Source organism: Ceratosolen solmsi, unplaced genomic scaffold (assembly GCF_000503995.2).
Source record: "Ceratosolen solmsi marchali unplaced genomic scaffold, CerSol_1.0 scaffold45, whole genome shotgun sequence".
NCBI classification, from domain to species: Eukaryota; Metazoa; Arthropoda; class Insecta; order Hymenoptera; family Agaonidae; genus Ceratosolen; species Ceratosolen solmsi.
Window position 1 is genome coordinate 3,041,969 of NW_011948436.1, and position 21,809 is coordinate 3,063,777.

The 21,809-nt window shown below is 27.4% G+C and overlaps 2 protein-coding genes across 2 annotated transcripts; one reads left to right on the top strand and one right to left on the bottom strand.

Annotated features, from left to right (window-relative positions):
* Positions 1-461: 461 nt before the first annotated feature.
* LOC105365114 (endocuticle structural glycoprotein SgAbd-2-like) lies at positions 462-3,581 on the bottom strand. Its single transcript, XM_011503207.1, has 2 exons — positions 3,491-3,581; positions 462-1,429 (listed from the first exon to the last, which is right to left on the bottom strand). The coding sequence occupies exons 1-2, from the start codon at positions 3,491-3,493 to the stop codon at positions 1,001-1,003; spliced, it is 432 nt and encodes a 143-aa protein (XP_011501509.1). The 5' UTR covers positions 3,494-3,581; the 3' UTR covers positions 462-1,000.
* A 10,717-nt stretch (positions 3,582-14,298) lies between these two features.
* LOC105365115 (endocuticle structural glycoprotein ABD-4-like) lies at positions 14,299-18,863 on the top strand. Its single transcript, XM_011503208.1, has 2 exons — positions 14,299-14,385; positions 18,309-18,863. The coding sequence occupies exons 1-2, from the start codon at positions 14,374-14,376 to the stop codon at positions 18,747-18,749; spliced, it is 453 nt and encodes a 150-aa protein (XP_011501510.1). The 5' UTR covers positions 14,299-14,373; the 3' UTR covers positions 18,750-18,863.
* Positions 18,864-21,809: the final 2,946 nt, after the last annotated feature.

The window sequence follows — 21,809 nt, forward strand, 5'->3', positions numbered from 1 at the left end:
TTTGTAAATGTACGGCTCGTTAAAGAAAGAAGAGTTATAGTTTCGTTACAGTCTCAAAGTAAATGTATTTCTGCTCGCTGACAAAATGTCTCGCAAAATATCGCATACAATTTTTAAAAATTAACCTTCCCTCATATTTGATTTAAAATACAACATTTCTTATATATTCACAGAGATTGCTTTCATTCCTAGTTCATAAAAAATTTATTTATAACTCTTTTACTTATTTAATAAGTTTTAGAAGATACTTTCGCTCATCAGCACCGAAATATATCTCTGAATTTATAATACATGTAGATAAAATCGCTTATGATCGCTATGGATTAAATGTACCGAACTTGATTCATTTGCAGCTTAATCCCTTTGGGTTCGAGTCTTATTATATAATCGACCGCGACAAATACCTTAACTATAATGTTTTTAAAAATCTATAAAGAATTTTCAATTCTGTATATTCGACGATGAAGGCAACGAGAATAATACATACTCCAACGATATAAAACTTAACGGAATTCGTTCGTTACATTTTCGTCATATCGAGTGTGCGCAACGCGTTGATACTTTTACATGGAAGTATATAGATTGCAATCAATGTAAAATCTGGAAATTTTCTAATTAAAGCCAGCATTCGTGTTATTCATTGTCCGATTCGAAGTTACAAACCTACGTTAAGTACTCGCTTTCGTATTGTAAAGGCCAATAAATCTCGACAATTGCTTTAGCACATTTTAAAGATCAAATTCGTATCTGAGCTCAACGCTGTTTCTAGATCCGCAGCTTTCAAATTGCACATGACAAATAAACAAGGAATAAACGTCAATAATAATCGAAGCCACTTGGACTCGATCAGCGCATTGACTAATCGCTCGTTTCATTCACTAACGTCGCGCTAGCAACGACGTCGACCCAGTTGCGAACCACATTCGGCACACTTTGGACCACGGATGATCGTATTTATCGTTATTTGCCTCCTCCTCTAACTCCCCTTACCACTAGTCCCTTATTTCTTCAGGTTGTCCTCCTCGGGATGCGCGGCTATCCACTCGAGGGCCTTGAGGATGGCCTCGGGTATGGGTGGCGCGACGGGCAGGTGTGCACCCTGGGGCTGGAATCCGTTCTCGTCCGCGGTGTAGCTAAGAGATATCGGAGTGCCGTCGTCGGCTTGGTAACTATAGCTTCCGCGCACAGAGGCGATGCCCTCCTCGGCACCGGGCTTCAACTCGCCCTGCTCCTCCGCCTTAATGCCGTTGCCCGTCTCGAAGCTGAAAGCATACGAGCCGTCGGGGTTGGGGCCGTCGTTACTGCTCCTGAGGATGGGGATCGGCTCGTAGGCCGCTTGACGTTGGACGAGGACGTGGCTTTTATCAATGAGGATAGCGGCTGAGCTGTAGGCCACCATGATTAGGAAGCCGATCGATGCGAGGGCGACCTGAAACGTGAAATAATAGCTTTTGTTATTTATTAAACACTTGGAGACGATTGTCGCAATGCCGTGCGCTTATCATCTTATAATAACAGAGTTTTTTTTTATGCTCGTAAGGGATGTGAGATACTTTGTAAAAAGTGCCTTATCTGACGATCATAATTGAAGTGGAAAAAATATTTTAACAATTATCGTGTTGTGATGTAAAACTGCACCAATTATCCTTAAGATTTGTAAAAATAAGTTGAAAAGTACGTTTGAATATTTTAAGAACGAAAGAAATTCCCGATGTATAATATTGAATAGGAAAGAGAAAAATGGAATAAGCACACAATGCTAAATAGGTAAAACTTATTTACTTCACCTTTCTCGCTCTCTCGCTCGCTCTCTCTCTCTCTCTCTCTCTCTCTCTCTCTCTCTCTCTCTCTCTCTATTAGCAACCAAACGTTTTCCCAGGCATAAACGATAATAAATTAATTGTAATTTATTTTTCAGCCAGTTCAAGCTCATCAACCATCAGTTTATATACAAATTCTTATATTCCCATAGGTAAATTTCTCCCCCAATGCGTGTCGACAACATATGCGCGGCTCTTCGAAAATAAACTGTGAGCATTTGTTTCGATTAGTATTCAAAGAGAAGACATTGCACAACTCAAATATATATATATGAAAAATTTGAAATTCGCTCCGAACGATAAATATCTTAAGGCTGTAAGAGTTTCTAAATTCTTCGATACGCACAAGACTAAAGAATTAATCCCTAAATGTATGTTGGTAATAAAGCATAATTGTTGCATAAAAAAAAGTCATATCACGCTACGACATTACACTTAAATTGAGTACAAATAACTTTTCTAAAAAAATGCCATTGTTTACTTACTTATATAATCATTTAATGTACTCTTTTTAATACTTTGCATTACGACATGTCAAATTATCGTTAAAATATTTAGATATTTGGATCTTTAATGGACGCAATAATTTAGTAAACTATCCATTTATAGTTGATTTACTACGCATTCTTATTTTTAAATGTAAAGTTTAATTATTTTTACAGCCTAAAACGTATTATATTTTATGCAAATTCATCTTTAACAATTTATGCAGTAAATATGAACTTTAATTACTTATTTATAATAAGCATTAAAATTACAATATTCACACATAATAATAATTATAAAGATATTAGTGACAATCATAATGTTTATACATCGATATCAGTGTGTTTATAAACCTTCACTTTCATCATATAATGAATTTTTTAATAAAAAATAACTTCTCTATAACCATTTATCGCTTGTTTTTTTTTTTTTTTTTTTCTTTTTTTGTAATTCTTTTACAAAAAGAAACATACACATGCAAGAGATAATATATAAGAATTATAAAGCTATTTAAGATAAATAATTAATAATTTAATCTCCACTGTCAATTGCATTGACATAAATATAAATGAAAAATTGTAATTAAAAATTATGAAAAATACGATTCTAATGAAAGGAACAATCGAATAATGTAACGAGTTAATTCTTATTTTATAATATAAATCGATTTATATTAAATGTGTGTGCGTGTATATATATATATATATATATATATATATATATATATGTATGTATATATACACTGAATACACAGCTTTTTATGTAATTTTTGCACCGTACATATAAAAGGGATCAGCACCAAGTTTGTTGAAGTACATGTCACACTAATTGAAAACTGAGCTAATCACTCTAATAAAAGAGCGACTTTTCACACCAACTAATGCAGAACGAACGTCGCCGATATATCATTACTCACTAGTCAATGTAAGCGACATGAATGAAAGACTTGGAGAGCACAAACCAATTTGGGATCTTCGATAAATCGGCACCACCTGTAAAAGTAATCAGCAACTGTCGTCGAACAATCAATCACTTCTCTCCACGCAATTTCTCAACAGTCCACCGCAGCTTACAACTTATAATTGAATTGACGGGCAAAACCAAATCTCTCGCGTATTCACCATCTTTTATCTCGCTATATTTTAGACACAGACGACACAATTTACGCGGGATCGTTGACTTACCATGATCGTGTGTTGATATACCAGAGCCGGGCACGTGAGTTCTTTTGATATTGCGGTCCCAGCGCGAAGCCGCGGCTTTTATATAATCACGAAGATACAAGGGGTCCCCCTTTTACACATGGGCCCCGCCGGATTTACGGCTGTATAGGTGACTGCGTCGACGTCGTTTTTTCGTACGGGAGCTCGCGTGAATGGCTGGATGAGGCGCGCGCGCGCGCGTGTGTGCGTGCTTTTAGGCTGCTGGACATTCTCGACACTTCTTACGACACCGTCAGCCGGGGAACGCGTGCCACCGACGATACCATAACCATTCAGGCCTCTCCCCGAGTTGCCTATTTGGAAATAAATTTCATTGATTTATCGCGCGGCCGAGTGGCTTTCGAACAGATGTGGTAGCGCGCGGATTGACCATTCGGATGTGCTGTAGTTGGGGGCAACCATAACCATCGGACGTGCGATCCGATTCTCTCACGATACTCAGCGCCGATATGCCGTACGAAATTTCTCATGACATAACAGCGCTTTTTCGATTAAGGCCTGAAGGTATTACGTCCTTGTGTAAGTGTTTAAACCTATCATTCTATAATGGGATTATTGGAACAATAACACCAGTTTTGCCTTAGCATTGGCGTGTAAGATATGCTGCACAACATTCGTTAATCATGAATATTAATGAAAATTATTTAATGTGATTATGTGGTTTTTTTGTTCCTTTTACTTTTTTTATCTTTTGTTCTTTTTTTTTTATTATTATTATTTTTTTTTTTGAAATTTATTTATTTATTTATTTATTTATTTATTTATTTATTTATTTCTTTATTTATTTATTTATTTATTTATTTATTTATTTATTTTTTTTTTTTTTTTTTTTTTTTTTTAATCATGGTTTGGTTTAATGTAATGAGGAGTTTTTGAGAAGTAGCGATAAACTAGAAACTGGCATTTGTTTTACGCTTCTTTTACTATTACAACAGTCCAATTACATGAGTATGTGTGCTCATATATTTCATAATAATTATATTAAATAATCAGAAAGAAATTTAAATAAGAATTATAAAATTAGCCAATACGTCAATTTAGGAATTTATTTTAATGCCTACTATATTTCTTAAATTATAAAGTTTCTTCTTTTGTTTAAGACTGTGGACGGTAACATTTTTCCCGAAGATTTTGTCTTCCGTTTCGTGCATCTTTTAATAATTAACATCCCGTTATTTTGTAATTATATAATTCGCGAAACTTTTTACTTATTGTTATTATCCACTTAGAGCAATGGATACATGTACATTTAAATTATAAGAAAATATATGCTTATTTGACAATCAAATAGCTATAAATTTTCCAGATACATTGGCAGATTGGAGTTAGACAACTATCTTTTCGTGTATAATACTCATCGAAAAATACAAACTTTCATCAGAAAAAAAATTGCCTCTATTTATTTAGACGTATAATTTGCATTATGTTCATAGTATTTCACAAATAGTATTTTTAATAAGTGCTTGGCACATGTACAGCTTACATAAATAAATATTTGATTGATATTTTTCAATTATTAAACTAACGTTGCATATATATATATATATATTTAATATATTTAATATATTTAATCATTTAATCATTTAATCAGAAATATATTTAATCATTGTATTATTGTATATTAAATTTAATATTCGTATGAATTTCAAATAGTAACATTTATGTATTCAGAATTTGACAGCATCATTATTATAAATGATAATTGAAGATTATTGATGTAAAATTTTAATTTCAATTCTCAATCTAACGATTTATATATCAAAAAAAAAAAATAATAGACTAATTATATACAATTTACGAAGAAATATAATTCAATGTGTTCCGGAGAGGACGACATGTCATTCACTAATATGTACACCAAAGAGTACTTTTCTCTTGAAACAAATAATACTAAAAAATATTTCTTTTATAGCCTCAATATGTTTATTAATGCTTTTCATTCTATCCATTAAAGAAATAAATTACATTATATTTTAGCGTATGCTTTTGTATTCACAGGACGATTATCGTATTTATTCTAATATTATTATAAAATATTTATTCTAAAATTATTATTTATGAATTATTTATTATCAAATTTTAAACATATTAATCAGAAAAAAACTAATAATTATATATATATACATATATATATATAAACTAATTATAAAAAAAAATCATATTTGTAATCTTTTGAAGGATAATAAAATAAGAAATTAATATACTTATTAAAATTTATAATAGTTGAGAATTATTATAATTATTCATTTTATATACATATAAGAGGATGTTCTTACAATTTTAGAAAAATCTAATGAGTAGTGTTAGTGATATTAATTTTCATTGTATATTTCTATTTATTATTACCAAATTCATATGTTTCAAAAATATTCTTATTTCGAAAATTCACCAAAGACATCTACTATTTTCATAATAAATAGGTAATTATCATTTAATTATTGCATAATGATTATAATTTTACATTTTATATGCATAAAGAATTGAAATTTAATTATTATATATTGCCGCAATCCTTTTTATGATAAATAATAAAAAATATTATGTAATATTATTATATCATTGCAAATTTGTTAATGGACTCTTATTTAACATATTCCTATATATATAAACAAAACTCGGTTTGATATTGGCATTATATTCGTTTCATCACCGATTTTAATTTTATTAGAACATCCTCTGTGTTAGAATGAATTTAATCAAGCTAAAGTTATAAAACAGATACAGAGAGAGAGAGAGAGAGAGAGAGAGAGAGAGAGAGAGAGATACAGAGAGACAGACAAACAGACAGACAGACAGACAGACAGACAGACAAGCAGAGAAAGAGAGAGAGAGAGAAAGAGACAATATTACAGTAACATCCATGATATATGTCGATTATTGTCAAATATAAATATTATGGGCGTTACGGAGAATTAATTGGCCGCATTAAACGTTTTGTAACTTGCTCTCGGTGATTCGCGCCTCTATCGAAAAGGACTTTTTTCGCCTGCAGCACTTTAGCAAGATATATATTGACTGCTAAATGTACATGTATCTTCAGATGACGTGTTGGCTGTGATAAAATCGAAAAAAAGTTCGTTATGCTACATTATGTGAAGAAAATACTATCAATTAATTTAATGGATTCAAAAAGGTATTTTAATGTTATATAATATTATAATAATTAAAATTTCATCTTAGTCATTCTCGTTTATACAATTACCTGATATTCTAAAGTATAATTAATAATATAATATAATAATAGAATCAGCGTATGGTTAGTAAATAAAGTATGTAGTGTTGAAATCGAACGATATGCAATTCAATAAAATGAGATATCCATTGGAATGGATCGATAAAACTTTCTGTAAGCCAAGTAGATGTAAATATTAACAGATTATTATTATATTGTTTACATTATAAAAAAGAATTAATGTTAATTTCAATTTTTATAATTAAAAATAAATTATAAATTATATTAAGTGCAAATAGTGCGCAAATTGATAGATGTAAACGTGTAATAAATCAAATTGTATCAATAAAAATAAACTTATTATATTAAATTAACTGTATTATTTTTTATGTAAGAAAACGTCTTCGTCCGCCTTATTAAATATCATTATACAATCAAAAGAAATACATAACTAATTCCTACTTATAACGCAATGTGTAATCCCTCTTATTTATTTCAATAGGCAGAGATTTGGAAAATAATATAAATATTGATTTCCAAACCGATATTTCCTGTTCTGGTATACTCACATAAGATAACGAAAATAAATTTTAATCCTATTACAGGTATTTAAATTTCTAATCGAGACAATCATTCGTACGTATATAGTACGTGATGATTGCAAGCAAATATGAAGCGTCAATCAATGGTTATACTAATGTATGCATTAAACAGTCATAGTAATGAATGCTTAATATTTGAAATAAAATATTCAATGTTTCGATTATTAGTAGTATTTCAATAATCGATATTAATACTTCAATAGTGGTTTTTAATCAAAGAAAATAAGATAGTAGGAAAGTCGTTGGCAAAATGGTTCTTCAATACTCAAAATTTGTAGGATAAAATATTTTATGCATTTTTCCTGAATCATTATTTTTCAAAAAATATCACGAAGATATAGTAAATATAGTAATGAGAAAATTATTGAATAAATTGAAGAAAGACTCAATTATATTCTCAACTTACGATTTCATTTATCATGTTTAAATGAAATAGTAAGAACTTTATTAAAAACTGTTACATTTTAATTTTATTTTTTGATCATTTAAAAACGATCGATATAGTGATTAATTAATTCATAGTTTCGAATTATTGAACAACTTTGCAATTTACTATTAAAAAATAAATTATGCTAATGAGGGTGCAGTTAAGTACACCGACAATTTTCAAGCGAATGTAATAAATATCCTGTCTATAATAACATTATAGAATATAGAATTTCATGATTATTTGAACATTCATCTTTTAAATAAGTATAGGTTAAAAATTGAAAATTAATGACTATTTCGTATTCTACGTGTATAGATATAGTAAAACGTGAAATTAAATGTAAAAATTATTTACTACTCTCAATATATACACCGTTAAATTTTTACTACATGTATAAAATTTAAAAAATCATTTGTTCGAGATTACATATCGGCAATAAATTTTATAACTTTTTAATAGAGATTGTCCATTATATAACTTTCTTTAGTAGTCTATTACTTATCAATACCTAATGAATGTATTTAAAAATTTCAACAAAAAGTACCTTACGAGATGATGCAATATCTACTTTATTGAATTTTTTCATTATCAAGATTTTCAATAATCTATTGCAATAATAAATATATGAAATTAGTCGAAAATTATTTATACACGTTTTTTATTTTCGTATAATAAGATTCTAATCAATGTTAAAATCTTGGTTTATTTATATTTTTAATTTCATGAAAAGTATTCGTTGAGTTTGATAATTTAAAATTTAAAATTTATTTTCATAAGTTTGTAAAAGATTTTAAGAAATTTAGTATCAAAACACAGAAAAAAAAAATACTTTTCTTAATCAACTTATTAATAAAAAAACACTACAAAGATATATTATTACTGCGATAATATTTCATTATTTAATTATAAATTATTATTTTCTTCATGTATTTTACGTCATACATAATTTGATTATTTCAAAATTTTACTATAATTATTTATTGTCTAAAAATAAACAAGATTAAATAAAAAGCATTTTTTTTCTTTTATTCATTTTTTTTCAGCATTTTATTCATTGATGAACAAAAAATTAATAACTTCTTTTATAATTGATTTTTTTTTTTTTTACAAAGATCACAAAAATAATATTATACTAATTAAATGAAAAAATTATTAAAATTTCGAACAAATTATTATTATTATTATATATATATATATATATATATATATATATATAATGACAATTTTAATGCACATATTGAAAGTTTGAAAATTCTCTATAAATATTAAAGATCTATAGTAAAGAATAAAAAAGTAAAAATTCTAGCTTTTTCATAGTCTTTCTCTCGGCGGCTAAAATTTAATTTATTTCCCATCTACGAACATGTATTTTTTATGAGAATTAAAAAAGTCAATAACACATTCTCTTTTATAAAATTCATTACTTTTTTCCAATTTAACATAAAAAAATATTATGCATAATTAAAATAAATGTAGTTTAAAAGAAATTTGACAAATCTATTAAATGGAATATCCAGATTTCAAAATAGTAAACAAATATTTAAAATAATTACATATTCTACATTACATCTAAATTACATATTCAATTTTACATTTTATCATGGACAAATGAAATACACTTTTTCATGCTCCAATTGACACACTATTGTATTCACATGGAAATATAAAAATGGATTGTAAGTAAATATGTGCATGCATGTGTGGGACATACACGCTTAAGTATATGCATGTAAATTATTTTTATATTTATCTATATAAATATATTTATTTTAAATATTCCACCAAAATAAAATATTCTTGATTAAAAAAAAAAATTTTTTTTTACGAATTCGTCATCATAACGTACATATAAATTAGTAAGACTTTTAACTTTTTTATTATGGATTATAATCTAATTCACATTTCGAACATTGATAGAAAAAATGATACAAAGAAAAATAAATGTTTCGTGCCTTTTTAAATTTTTTTTTTTTTTTATAAATGAAGTATATTTTAATTATTTATTAATGTTATATTAATATATACTATTTAATTTAATACCTTTCGATGCTTATTCATAAGGATCAGTGCTCTAAGCAATTATTTTATCAAGTTTTATAGATATAAGTACAGACATTTATAATATTTGTCAATGAATATCAAAGTCTTTAATAGTTGAATTAATATTTATTAAATATTTTTATGAAATTAATCTGTAATGTAAAAATTCTCCCACCAATATTCAATATCCATATTTATTTTTATAGCTTTTGAATAAATTAGGTTTTATTTTCTTTGTATTCGAATTGATCACTAGATTTGGTGGTGAAAATGACTTCATAAGTTAATTCAGGATCCATGAGGCAACAGTCTCTTTTTAATTTCTACTATTGAAAATGAATAAAATTATAATGCTTATAAATATGCCCAAGTCATACAATTTAATACAGTTGTAAATATATAATTATCTTAAAGTTTACAATAAATGATAATTAATAGATTTAGTTTTAATTTAAGAGCTTTAATTATATTTCAAAAGTTTTCAAGTTACATGAAATAATATAAACATTTTTTTGCTTTCATATTTAACTTAAACATTCGATAAGTTTTGTTAAATTTAGAAGTCATATATTGGACTGTCGTATATAATTTAATTAAAAGCAACAGTTTTTGATGTTTTAGTAAGAAGAAATTTATTCATAAGAATAAATTATTCAGGCCAATACATGGTCTTATAATCGATAAGAAATGAGAAAAATAAAAAAATTCTAAGTTAGATGATTGAAACTTATAATTAAAGTAAAATTATCTGTTTACTTCTAAGAACATGAATATGATTCGGATTTCGAAATAAACTATTTTTCATGTAGTCTTAATGAATTTAAATAAAAATTCTCAAATATATGAATTATGTAAATAATAAAGTCTTCAAAACTATAGTCTTTAAGTCACAAGAGGATAATTTTTAATTTTAATATGTATGGGCTTTATGGTTTTGGGAAAATAATAATATAATTTGTATGTGCATTTGCAAAGATAGAACTTAGGTAGAAGATAGTACATTAAATTGTTTATTATTCTCTTAATTTATTAATAAAAACATTAATGAAAATTGTGCATGAATGGAATTTCATGAAAAATTCCTATTACATTTAAAGGATATATTACGTGGATAGTATATTATTAAAAAAAAGCTCCGAATATTGAAATAGCATTTTGCTTATTCAAGGCGTTTTAACAATTGTGTTTTAAGGATCAATTAGTGATAGCCTTCATTGATGAACTTTTAAAGAAGATGTTTAATCAAATAATTTTCATCGCATTATTAAAAAGTAATTACAATACATTTCCTAATTATAAAGTTTGTAATTTTAATGTATAACATAATTACAGGAATAATTACAATATCTATGAATTATGTATTTAATTAGTGTCTATTAAAATTTTGAAAACACCAAGGCAAAAAAATTAATAATTATCAATAAATAATGATGTACGAGTATTTGAGCACTTTAATATTAAATTTGCATAAAAAACAATTTTATAAATAGACTTCGCTATGAAAATGAAATTCCGTGAAATTGTTAAAAGAATAAATTTTTTGGCTTTTCATAAATACATCTCTACTACAATTATTAAAATTTTTTTATACATGAAATTTATATTAAAATACGATATAAATAATCTTGTTTGAATGATTAGTTAATAAAGATAATATATATATTTATATAAATTAACTAGAATGTATGAAGAAAAACAATTTTTACAATAATATGAAGATTTTATTATTTGCATATTCAATTATAATTGTTCAACACACCAATTTTAGCCGAACGAATATGTGATGGAGCTTGGGCCTCTTTTTATCAATAAACATCTCTATATTCCCATAAAGTGCGAACTTTCCAGCACTTTAAAAAGATTTTTATCACATTCGCATATGCAAATTATTATCCTACATATTTTGATTTAGTGATTTTCGGAACATACAAATTTATCAAAAAGTAAAATTTAATGTTTCTCACCATAATAACGCTTTCTCTTTATAACGAATACATTAATAGATTTTTAATATATGGTAATAATTGTAAATTATTTTTAAAATGATTTAACAACTAATTGATTAGTACTTCTATATTATTAAATTTTTTGAAAATATTTATGCCTTATAATTAATTGAATTATCTTTAGACGTTTTATTTTCAAAATAATCTCCACTTTCGTAGAATCCAATCATTTATTTAATCATTTATTATCATCTCAATCTGATTTTCTCTGCTATGATTTTAAATTACTAACATTTTCATACTATACATGAAAAATAAACATTTTAATGTAAATACGATCTTTGTATGTATGTATATACAATTCTTATATATAACTAAAAATATTCAGAAATTAATATTATCACAATATAAATAAATATACATTGGAATTAATTAATTTTAACGTAATACGCAATCATAAAGTTGAAAGCAGAGGCAAGAAAAGTTTCGAAAGGACTAATTTCGGCGGCATTTACGTGCCCACATAAAGCGATACTACGTATGGTATTGAGGAAATTTTAATGGTACACCGAGGCAACGATACACGAGCAGCGTCAAACAATGCGGAAAGTGGACATCGCAGCCTCGCACTTTTCGTATTGATCCATCGAAATGTATTAAGTTGTAAAATTTGACCTAATTGTAATTTTACCGTAATTAAACCGATTAAAATTATATTGCACATTATTAATATACTTGTATATTATACACATGTACACGCACGGACGTAAACGCGCACGCACGCACGCGCGCACACACACGCACACACACATGTGTGTGTGTGTGTGTGTGTGTGTGTGTGTGTGTGTGTGTACGTATGTACGTATGTATATGTACGTATACTCGGTTCAAACTTTTATATTTTTTATTTAGTTAGCGCGTGTATAAATACGCACTTTGGATGAAAAGTTGCGTATTGAGTGAGATTGACAGAAAGTTTCTTTAAAGTTAAAATACAACCTCGTGATTAAATGGATTTCACAATCTCTAGCATTTTGAAGAAATTTCAATTATATTGACTTATAACTGCATTTAAAGTCTAATGCATATACATATGAAATATCTAGCGAAATGCATGATTTTTAAATAATTACACAAATTAATATTATGACACTGTTAAATTAGGAGACTCGGTATTTTTGCATATAATGAATATTTAATCGTACTCGATATTCATTGGTCAAGTCATAATTACGTAAGTACCATAATATTTATTATCTGTTAATTTATGTAACCTTCTCCCAACGCATTATTATGATTCATTAGCTCAAGCAGAAATACTCCCAGTTTCGAGAAAGTTCTTCTTAAGGTGTTTACACGTTCATTTTTTACGACTATTACTTGGAATAACGAAATGATCTTTGTAACAGAAGTGTGAAAAACGCTTTTTGGCCAATGATTTCAATGAAATAATCGAGACAATTCGTAAAATGGTTGAATTAAAAAGTTTTCAATTCTAATAAATTCGGATTTGACAGAGTTAAAATGAAAATTTAATGTAATACAAAAGGAAAAATTTTCATTGTCTCTCTCCTACAATAGCAATTAATTCTTTAATCAATTTGAACGTGTATAGCATTTGTCAATAAAGGACAAATGTATTTGTGCAATAAATTAATCATTCGAAAAGTCATTTTAGCCCTTCCAGCGCATAAAATCTGTTTCCTTAAAAGGCAAAACATTAAAAATCGATAGTTACCGGTAAGGTTGTAAAGTTCGACAAAAATACATCGTTAAATGAAGGAAAAGTCTGGGAGAATGTAAATTAACTTGATAAATAGCTGATGAAATGTACATTATCAATAACACAAATACAGTTGATTGCCACTTCCGTGACTTATAAATACTCATTACAGCATTAACCATGTAATATAATATAGTGTGGTAAATAAATTTTCGAATAATAAATGAGCTTGTTGAAATACTTGCTTCAGCAGTGTTTAAACGACGTCGTGCATTATTAGTTTAAATAAACGAAAGGCATGGAGCAAAAAGCTCAGCATATCTGACTATTTCATGATTTAGAAATTCATCTGTCGCATGTCGATGTAAAATTACATACGTCGACTATCGAAGCTATTTTCAATAAAGTTTTTCCTACCAATCATCAAACTGCAACCCCTTTCTCATTTAACCTCCCAAAAATGTCTCGGCTCATAAAATTATCAGCAGCACCGGTGCCATCAACATCTTCAAATGCTTCCGATAACAATCTCTCACTAGACAAATTTCTCGGTCCACGAGCGTTCGTCTCGTCGATTCTTGAGGAATGGTGGTTGGAAGGTCGCTCGACGCGTCATCGGATCCGGCATCGTTTTTCCAAAATCCAGCCGAAAATCCTCGAGGAAAGTGTCGGGCTGACGTATAATTGACCATCATCGCGGTGTCCCTTGAAACCGTGGCGCGCAATTGACGAAAGTACGTACTCCAGGTGGGGATGGAAGGACCACTTGGGCGCAAGTTGAGCACACGCGTCGTCGCGTCGCGCGCGCTATTTATGGGCCCGCTGCCGAATATATAAAGCGGAAGGCCGACGAGGCGGTAAGTATCAGTTCGCCAAAAGTTCTCGTGGTGATCCATCAGAGCGGACCGGATCGATTTTCGATTTGCCCAAAATGAAGCGATTGGTGAGTAGTTAAGTCCCGCGTCGGCGGGATAATCACGCGAGCCGCCAATTAATTGATTTGCTTGATACGCACCGCGAATGGGATTACTTTTGTGCACATATTACTTTAAGATCGAGGCTATAATATAGGAGCATAATATCGCTATAAATTTTCGCGTCTATGCGGCCGATGAATAATCGTGTGCCTGTGTTAATGATTTCCCACTTGGCAAAAGTGTGATTAAAATTTGCAATCGCGGACACTCGATTACAATTATAAAGCTTTCGTTTCTACTATATAATAGGATTAAGTTTAAAGAAAAATGGCAGAGGACGAAGCGATGACTCATTCATTCCTCGGCCTATACTCTCAATTAAGGAATTTGGCAGTTAATTACATTAATTGCGCTATGAAAATTTTATTAATATTCTTTGTCCTATATTCGTATATAATCAATTTATTATGTAGAAAAATTAATTATTAGATAGATCTACGAGTAAATGTAGGACTAATTCTTTGCAATAAGATTTTGTAAAATCAATTACGATAACATTAAGCTGTAACAATGAGGCTAAAAATAAAATCATGTTAATATACAATTATATAAATTTCTTTTCTATCCCTTAAAAATGAAATTCTTTCCGATTCAAAAGTCATACAATATATATCTTGAATCTTTTAATATTTATTCGCTCTGATTCAATCTTTGAATACTTTTAAATAGCAACTTGGATTTAATAATGTTATGAGAGTATTTGTAATTAAGCGTTATAAATAAATAATTCCGTTACTTTTGATTACTTTAAAATGTAGTAATTAAAAATATATACTGTTCAACTTTACCTCTTCAGTAAAGATTTAATCTTCTTGACTTATACAATTATGCTTAATTATCAAATAAATTCGTTTATATATTAAAATATTTGTAATTAATTAGAATAAAAATTCAATTCACATCTTTTAAATTTAAAGTTTGACCATTATTAAGTTTATATTTACATTCATGTAAAAAGTAATTCTTGAAATATAGAAAAAAAGCATTACAATAAATTTTATAAACTATAAGCACTTATTATAAATACTAAAAATTTAATATTATAAGATATTATAAATACTAATGAAATGCAAAGATAATAATTAAATTGAGGAATTATTTTTCATCTTCAAAAATATTGATCCGTAAAAGATATGTTAAAATTTGTAGGAGAAGAATCTAGTCGTATCCGGGAAAAATAATTATTTAGGCATAAATTGTTCTGTTATTTTCGGAATTAAGAAGAAAAGTGAATAATTGATTAAGAATTAGATATATGATGATAATTGGTATTCCATTAAACGTGAGATTTTTTTTCAACGTAAGTATGAATATCAACAGTACAAAAAATAATTCGTTGAATTTAAAAAGGAAAGTAATAAAACTGATGTAATATTTGCCTCTTAAACAACTTGAATAAAATAAGAATTTATCAAAACAAAAATAAGAGTTTCTCGTTTTAATAAATTTAAATAGTACATACTTGTTACTCCTTTGATTTTCCTTATAATATAAGCAACGCACCAATTGGTTTTGTTATATACATATACACACACACCCACACACACACACACACACACACACATATATATATATATATATATACACATATACACGTATATATGTACACGGAAATAACAACTACTTTATTTCCTATTTGAATAAGTAAACATAATAAATAACGATTAGTGACAAGAAACATTAGTAAATGTCTTGCGATGATAAAACGCAATCTAGTCATCATAAAAAATATCACACGGTAAACGACGAATCTAATTAGCACCTTCATCTTTAATCTACCGAATACGTTTTATGATTAAATTTTTTTTTTTCTGTTTGTTCGTACTGCCAATCAAATTAGGAACATTGTTTAACTTTCACTAACAATATGTTAAAGCATGATCTATCCGATCTCAGATTAAAGTTGACAATTGATATTTTATAATTAATTAAAATCTATATATCGTAAATTGCAAAATAAAATTAATAAAATACATCTGTTTTTATTAATAAATTTCATACCACTTAAAAATTTAAGTTATTTATTATTTTTAGCCACGATAGATAATAATTCGTATACTGTATATATATATATATATATATAAACTACATTCTAATACCAAATAATATTTATAGATTAATTCTATAAACATGTTGGAATAAAAACTAAATACTGAAATAATAATATTTATACATTTTTATAAATATTTAATGTTTAATTATTAATCATCCTTGATCTTACAATATTTTAAAACTTAATATTTAATTAAATATATTTAAAAATCGTACTAGCACGTTAATCATATTAGTACATTCAAGTTAATATTGAAAAATATGTCATACTTGTCTAATGTGTATTAATAATAAAATAATTTATATAATAAAAGAGTATTTAATTATTAAATAATTGAAAATACGTGAAAATAATTTTTAAAAAATATTTGTAAAAATTTGGACATGAAGATATATAAGTTTACATAATACTTATTTTCATAATTATCCTTTGCATCCATAATTTTGCATAATTTCATTTTATGAATTATTTTCTTAATACAAGATTCCATAAAAATTGAGCTCTTTGAGCGATAAAAGTAAATATCTTACGATTAATAATAGCATGTCCATATATGATTTTAAATTAATACTACACACTTAACTCACTAAACATTAAAATTAGTAATTCTATATCTTACATTATTAATTAATATCTATTAATTAAATGTTTTTAAGCAATATTAATTCGTGCATGAATTTTGTAATTATTGAAATGATTCGTATAAAGTTTGAATATACGCTAATTCCAGTCATTGTGAAAAATAGAAAATTGCTGAACTTTTAAGCAATAAAAGACAAGTAACATTTTTAATTTGTGTATATTACTTATTTTAATATAACGTTTATTCTATATATCGTCGTTGCTTAATGAGACAAAAAAAATATTTGTATAATATTTATCGATTACGAAATAACCACGAAAAAAAGTTAGTTATATTTAATTTTCATTTTGTTCAAAATTCTGTTAAAATATTACTTACGTTGCTAAACTTTTGTATTTTTATGTTCAGTATATTCAGTATATTCAGTATATACAGTAGTGTACTATTAATTGAGAAAAACAAAAACAAAAAAAAAAAACGAAAAAAAAAACATTTATTTTTACTTTATCCTACATTCGTGGGATTTAAATTGCTTTTCCGTCTACAATATTGTTACATCAACATACAGTTGATCATAAATTACGCAACGACCCGAGGGTAGGGAAAATCATTGAATGCGAGATCGTGGGCACAGTGAAAATACGAAAGTAGCTGTTAGTTAAAAAATCTCTGGAAAAAATATTATGTATAATAATTTATGGACACTCCTTAATGTGCGTAAATTTTTTTATGCCGAGTTATTTGCGTTTTACATAAAATAAATGTTAAGTCCATGTCCATATAACAATTTTCAGAGGACACTCGCGCCTCATGTACACCATTTCGAAATACATACAAACATTATTTATCATACGTATAATATCCATTGTAATATCAAATAGAGTATATGACGAAAGAGGATTAATAAACCGATAAATCTTAATAAGTAGGAAAATTGAGGAGCTCCTTTTCTATTTTTCTATTTCTGTTCCGTACATTTTTATTTTTTATTTTTTATTTTTTATCATTACAATTAATACAACCATATAATGAAAGAGTATGAAAAAAATCCTTGAAGGGATATAATATTCCACATGCTGTAATGATAAAGCTTTTGTTATGTAAAAAGCACTTATTAATCCTTTGGACTAAAAAAAGTATTTTGGCTCCAATGTTTGCCGCCCAGCATTTTCAATTATAATAAAAGAGAGATGCCCGTACCCTATCATCCTCCAGCTTGAAAGCTCTAAAGACGCTTGACCTCGTCTCGACAGGTAATCCTGGTCCTCGGCATGACGGTGGCGATATCTCAAGGCGCTCCGACAGAAGATACGACCAACGTCGTGGCAATCTTGCGGCAAAGTGCGGACGGTCCCAACCCCGACGGTTCTTACAATTGGTCCTACGAGACGGAGAACGGGAGCAAGGCGGAGGAATCCGGCTCTCTTCGGGAGGTCGGCTCCGGGACCGAGGCCATCCAGGCTCGTGGCACCTTCAGCTATACAGCCCCCGACGGGGCGGTCATCGAGCTCGAGTACGTCGCCGACGAGAACGGTTTCCAGCCCCAGGGCGCCCACTTGCCCGTCGCCCCGGTGATACCCGAGGGCATACAGAGGGCACTCGATTGGATCGCCACGCATCCGGAGGAGAACGACACGGACGCGCTAAGGAATAATAATCAGCCGAAAAACCAGGAAGAGCAGGAGGAAAAATAACGCGTCTATTAAGCGTATTTGTCGCGGGTTCCTCGTTTACCAATTGAACTGCTTGTGTATGTTGAATAATTAAAAGTTGTTTGAGCATTAAACGATGTCTGTATTTTTCATGGGTGTTCGGTACAGTGCGCGGACAGCAGTCTGCGAAACGAAGATCTTTGGCTGTTTCTGAGACGACGATAATCTGTCTGTCTCCTCGCGATATCGTAACCTGTGAATTCGAGGGCTTAAACTTTGGAAATCCTAGCCCGAGTTGACGGACGCGGTATTATCGCAACTTGTTAGTTGAATTTTTTCGCTACTTACATTTTATTTTATTAATTTTATAGATCGTTAAGCTTCTTTTCATATGGATAATAATTTACATAAAATTTGTATAATATTCTAAGTTATTAAATAAAATCATGAAATGATTCATGTTTCTTAAATAAATATATATTTTCATAAAATCTAGAAAATTGAGTAATGTCGATGTTTATTTATTTAACCCAACTATAAATTCCAAATACAATGTACATGTAATGATTCAAGCTATTTTTCTAAATTGGGAAACGCATTTAACGTACGACAAAATTTCATTTGTTTTCTGTTTTATTTGTTCAACCGAAAAATCAGTATGCTACCTTTACACTTTTATTAATTGATAAAATCTTACTATTAACAATTTCAAAATCCACTTAGATTAATTAATTATAAATATTATGTAATTTTACGCATTAAAAATCGTCTATTATATTAAAATACTAAGGTAAAAAGAATGATATGGTTTTACAGAATAATATGGTAAAATTTATGTATGAATATATGAATTTATCGATAAAACTATAAATATTCTTATGAATTATGTAACATCTTCTAAAAGTATTAATGAAATTACCTATTTACTTTAAAGTTTAAAATTAGATTAAACTGGGACATTAACAATCAAATATATTTTGATACTTATGAGTAATATGTAATTCAACAATCCACGTTTGCTATCTGCACAATATTAATTAAAAATATGATTCCATCAAATTATTACAAAATTAAATATTGAATTAAGGAAGAAAAATCTTTACTAAAAGTATTCCTTTACACTAACTACAATAATTATGAATAATGAGTAATGTCTAAGCTATTTTATGAACGTAGATCAGTTCATAAATCATAATGCAATTTTCTCTCAATGTTTTATTTTCTTCAGCGATTGCCCATAATGTATAGCAACATAAAAACTCACACAAAAGTATGATTTAACATAAATTTACATATATATTTTATTTATTTATTTATTATTTAAATATAATTTAAAATATTTATTTCATTTTATTTATAGTAATTTTCACGAAACAAATGGGTGCAATTGTATATGATAAATTAAAATTGTTGTAAAAATATTTTACCCAATACCATTCTAATATATTTGAAATCTAATAAATGCTGTTATTTTTTTTTCTAAATGATTCTAATATATCCATTAATAGTCGAAATTTTTATAATTATAAATTGAATGTACTTTTTAGTCAGTTTTATTTACCTCACAATAAGAATAAATGTTTATTTAACTTAGATGATGTCTTATATATTGATAAATTTATAATGTTAGGCATAAAATTATGAAAATTTAAATAAATATTTATACTTATTTTGCACACATGGGAATTCATTATTTAAGAATTTTAAGAACATAGTAAATTTATATTGTCAGTATGACATTTTATACAAAAAAAAAACAAAAAACAGACAGAGTCTTTTTTAATTATTAATAATATGCCATACTATAAACATTCTCACGTAAACTATATAATTTACAATTTGAAAGGAGTTTTAAAGAATAAAGAATGTATCACATGATTTTATGTTAAAAATCATAATTCCAGAATATCATGACTTACTTGTTCTTTTTGCACAGAAAGAGAACATAAAATTAATTAATATGCACTTTGTATTATTATAAGAATAAGGGAAAGATATATTTTTATTAAAGTTCTATTGCTTATAATCCATTTTATGAAAATATAAATTACTCCAATTGCATAAAGCTTGAATATATTATAATGTATTATTTACTTATTGTTAAAATATTTAAAGAGATTTTTAACAAAATCAATAAAGCAACATATTTATTTCTTTTCTTCTTTTTTTTTTTGGATTATTTGAATTATATTAACGGTATAAAATTATATATTAAACATTTAAAATAATATTATAATGACATTATTACAACTATTAATTTTGCTACATTTGTGGATTGGACATAATTTTGTAGAAACTTGAACGAGTGAATAAGTGTAAAGTGAAAATCGTTATTTGTTGTTAAAAGGCAATTGAAATTATTTTGACCGAAAACAATCTTTAATATATATCTTGAAAATTTAATTTATTGTAGAAGGAAATATAAGCTTGTACATTTTACGTGATCTTTGCAGTGAATGGTGCAAAAGTAAAAAGGTAATCCTCTCTCTTTCTGACTAGTAAAGAATTACAGAAAGTCCTTTATAAACAAAATTTTATAATGCTGGTGAAAAACTGTTTAAAAAAACGGAAAATAAATTAAAATTTTTTAACGATTTTTCTATAGCTGGTGAAATTCTTTATTAATACATTGTTTTAATTTATCAAGTTCCAAAATTATTAAGATTAATTAAGCTGATTTTATAAAATAACTATATTAACGATGCCTATAAATGTTATTTGATGTATTTCAGTTTTGATCCTATTATGTTAAAGTATTTTCTAATTTAATTGAGGTAATTTTTTATCAATAATTTTTATATATACATATATATATATATATATATATATATATATTTATAAATAATTCTTGACTTTTCAAATTAATCAAATCGTACAATACTTAATATTGCATCAAATCGATTATATTAGTCGTAATGATATGGATACATTATACATTGTCATTATATACAGTATATATTAATAATATATTTATTATTTATTATATTTATAATATTATAATAATATTATGTATTTATTATATTTAATATATATTTATTATGTATAATAAATATTAGTTATGAAATTTAGTGGGCAATTTATTTTTATCATTCAATTGTATTA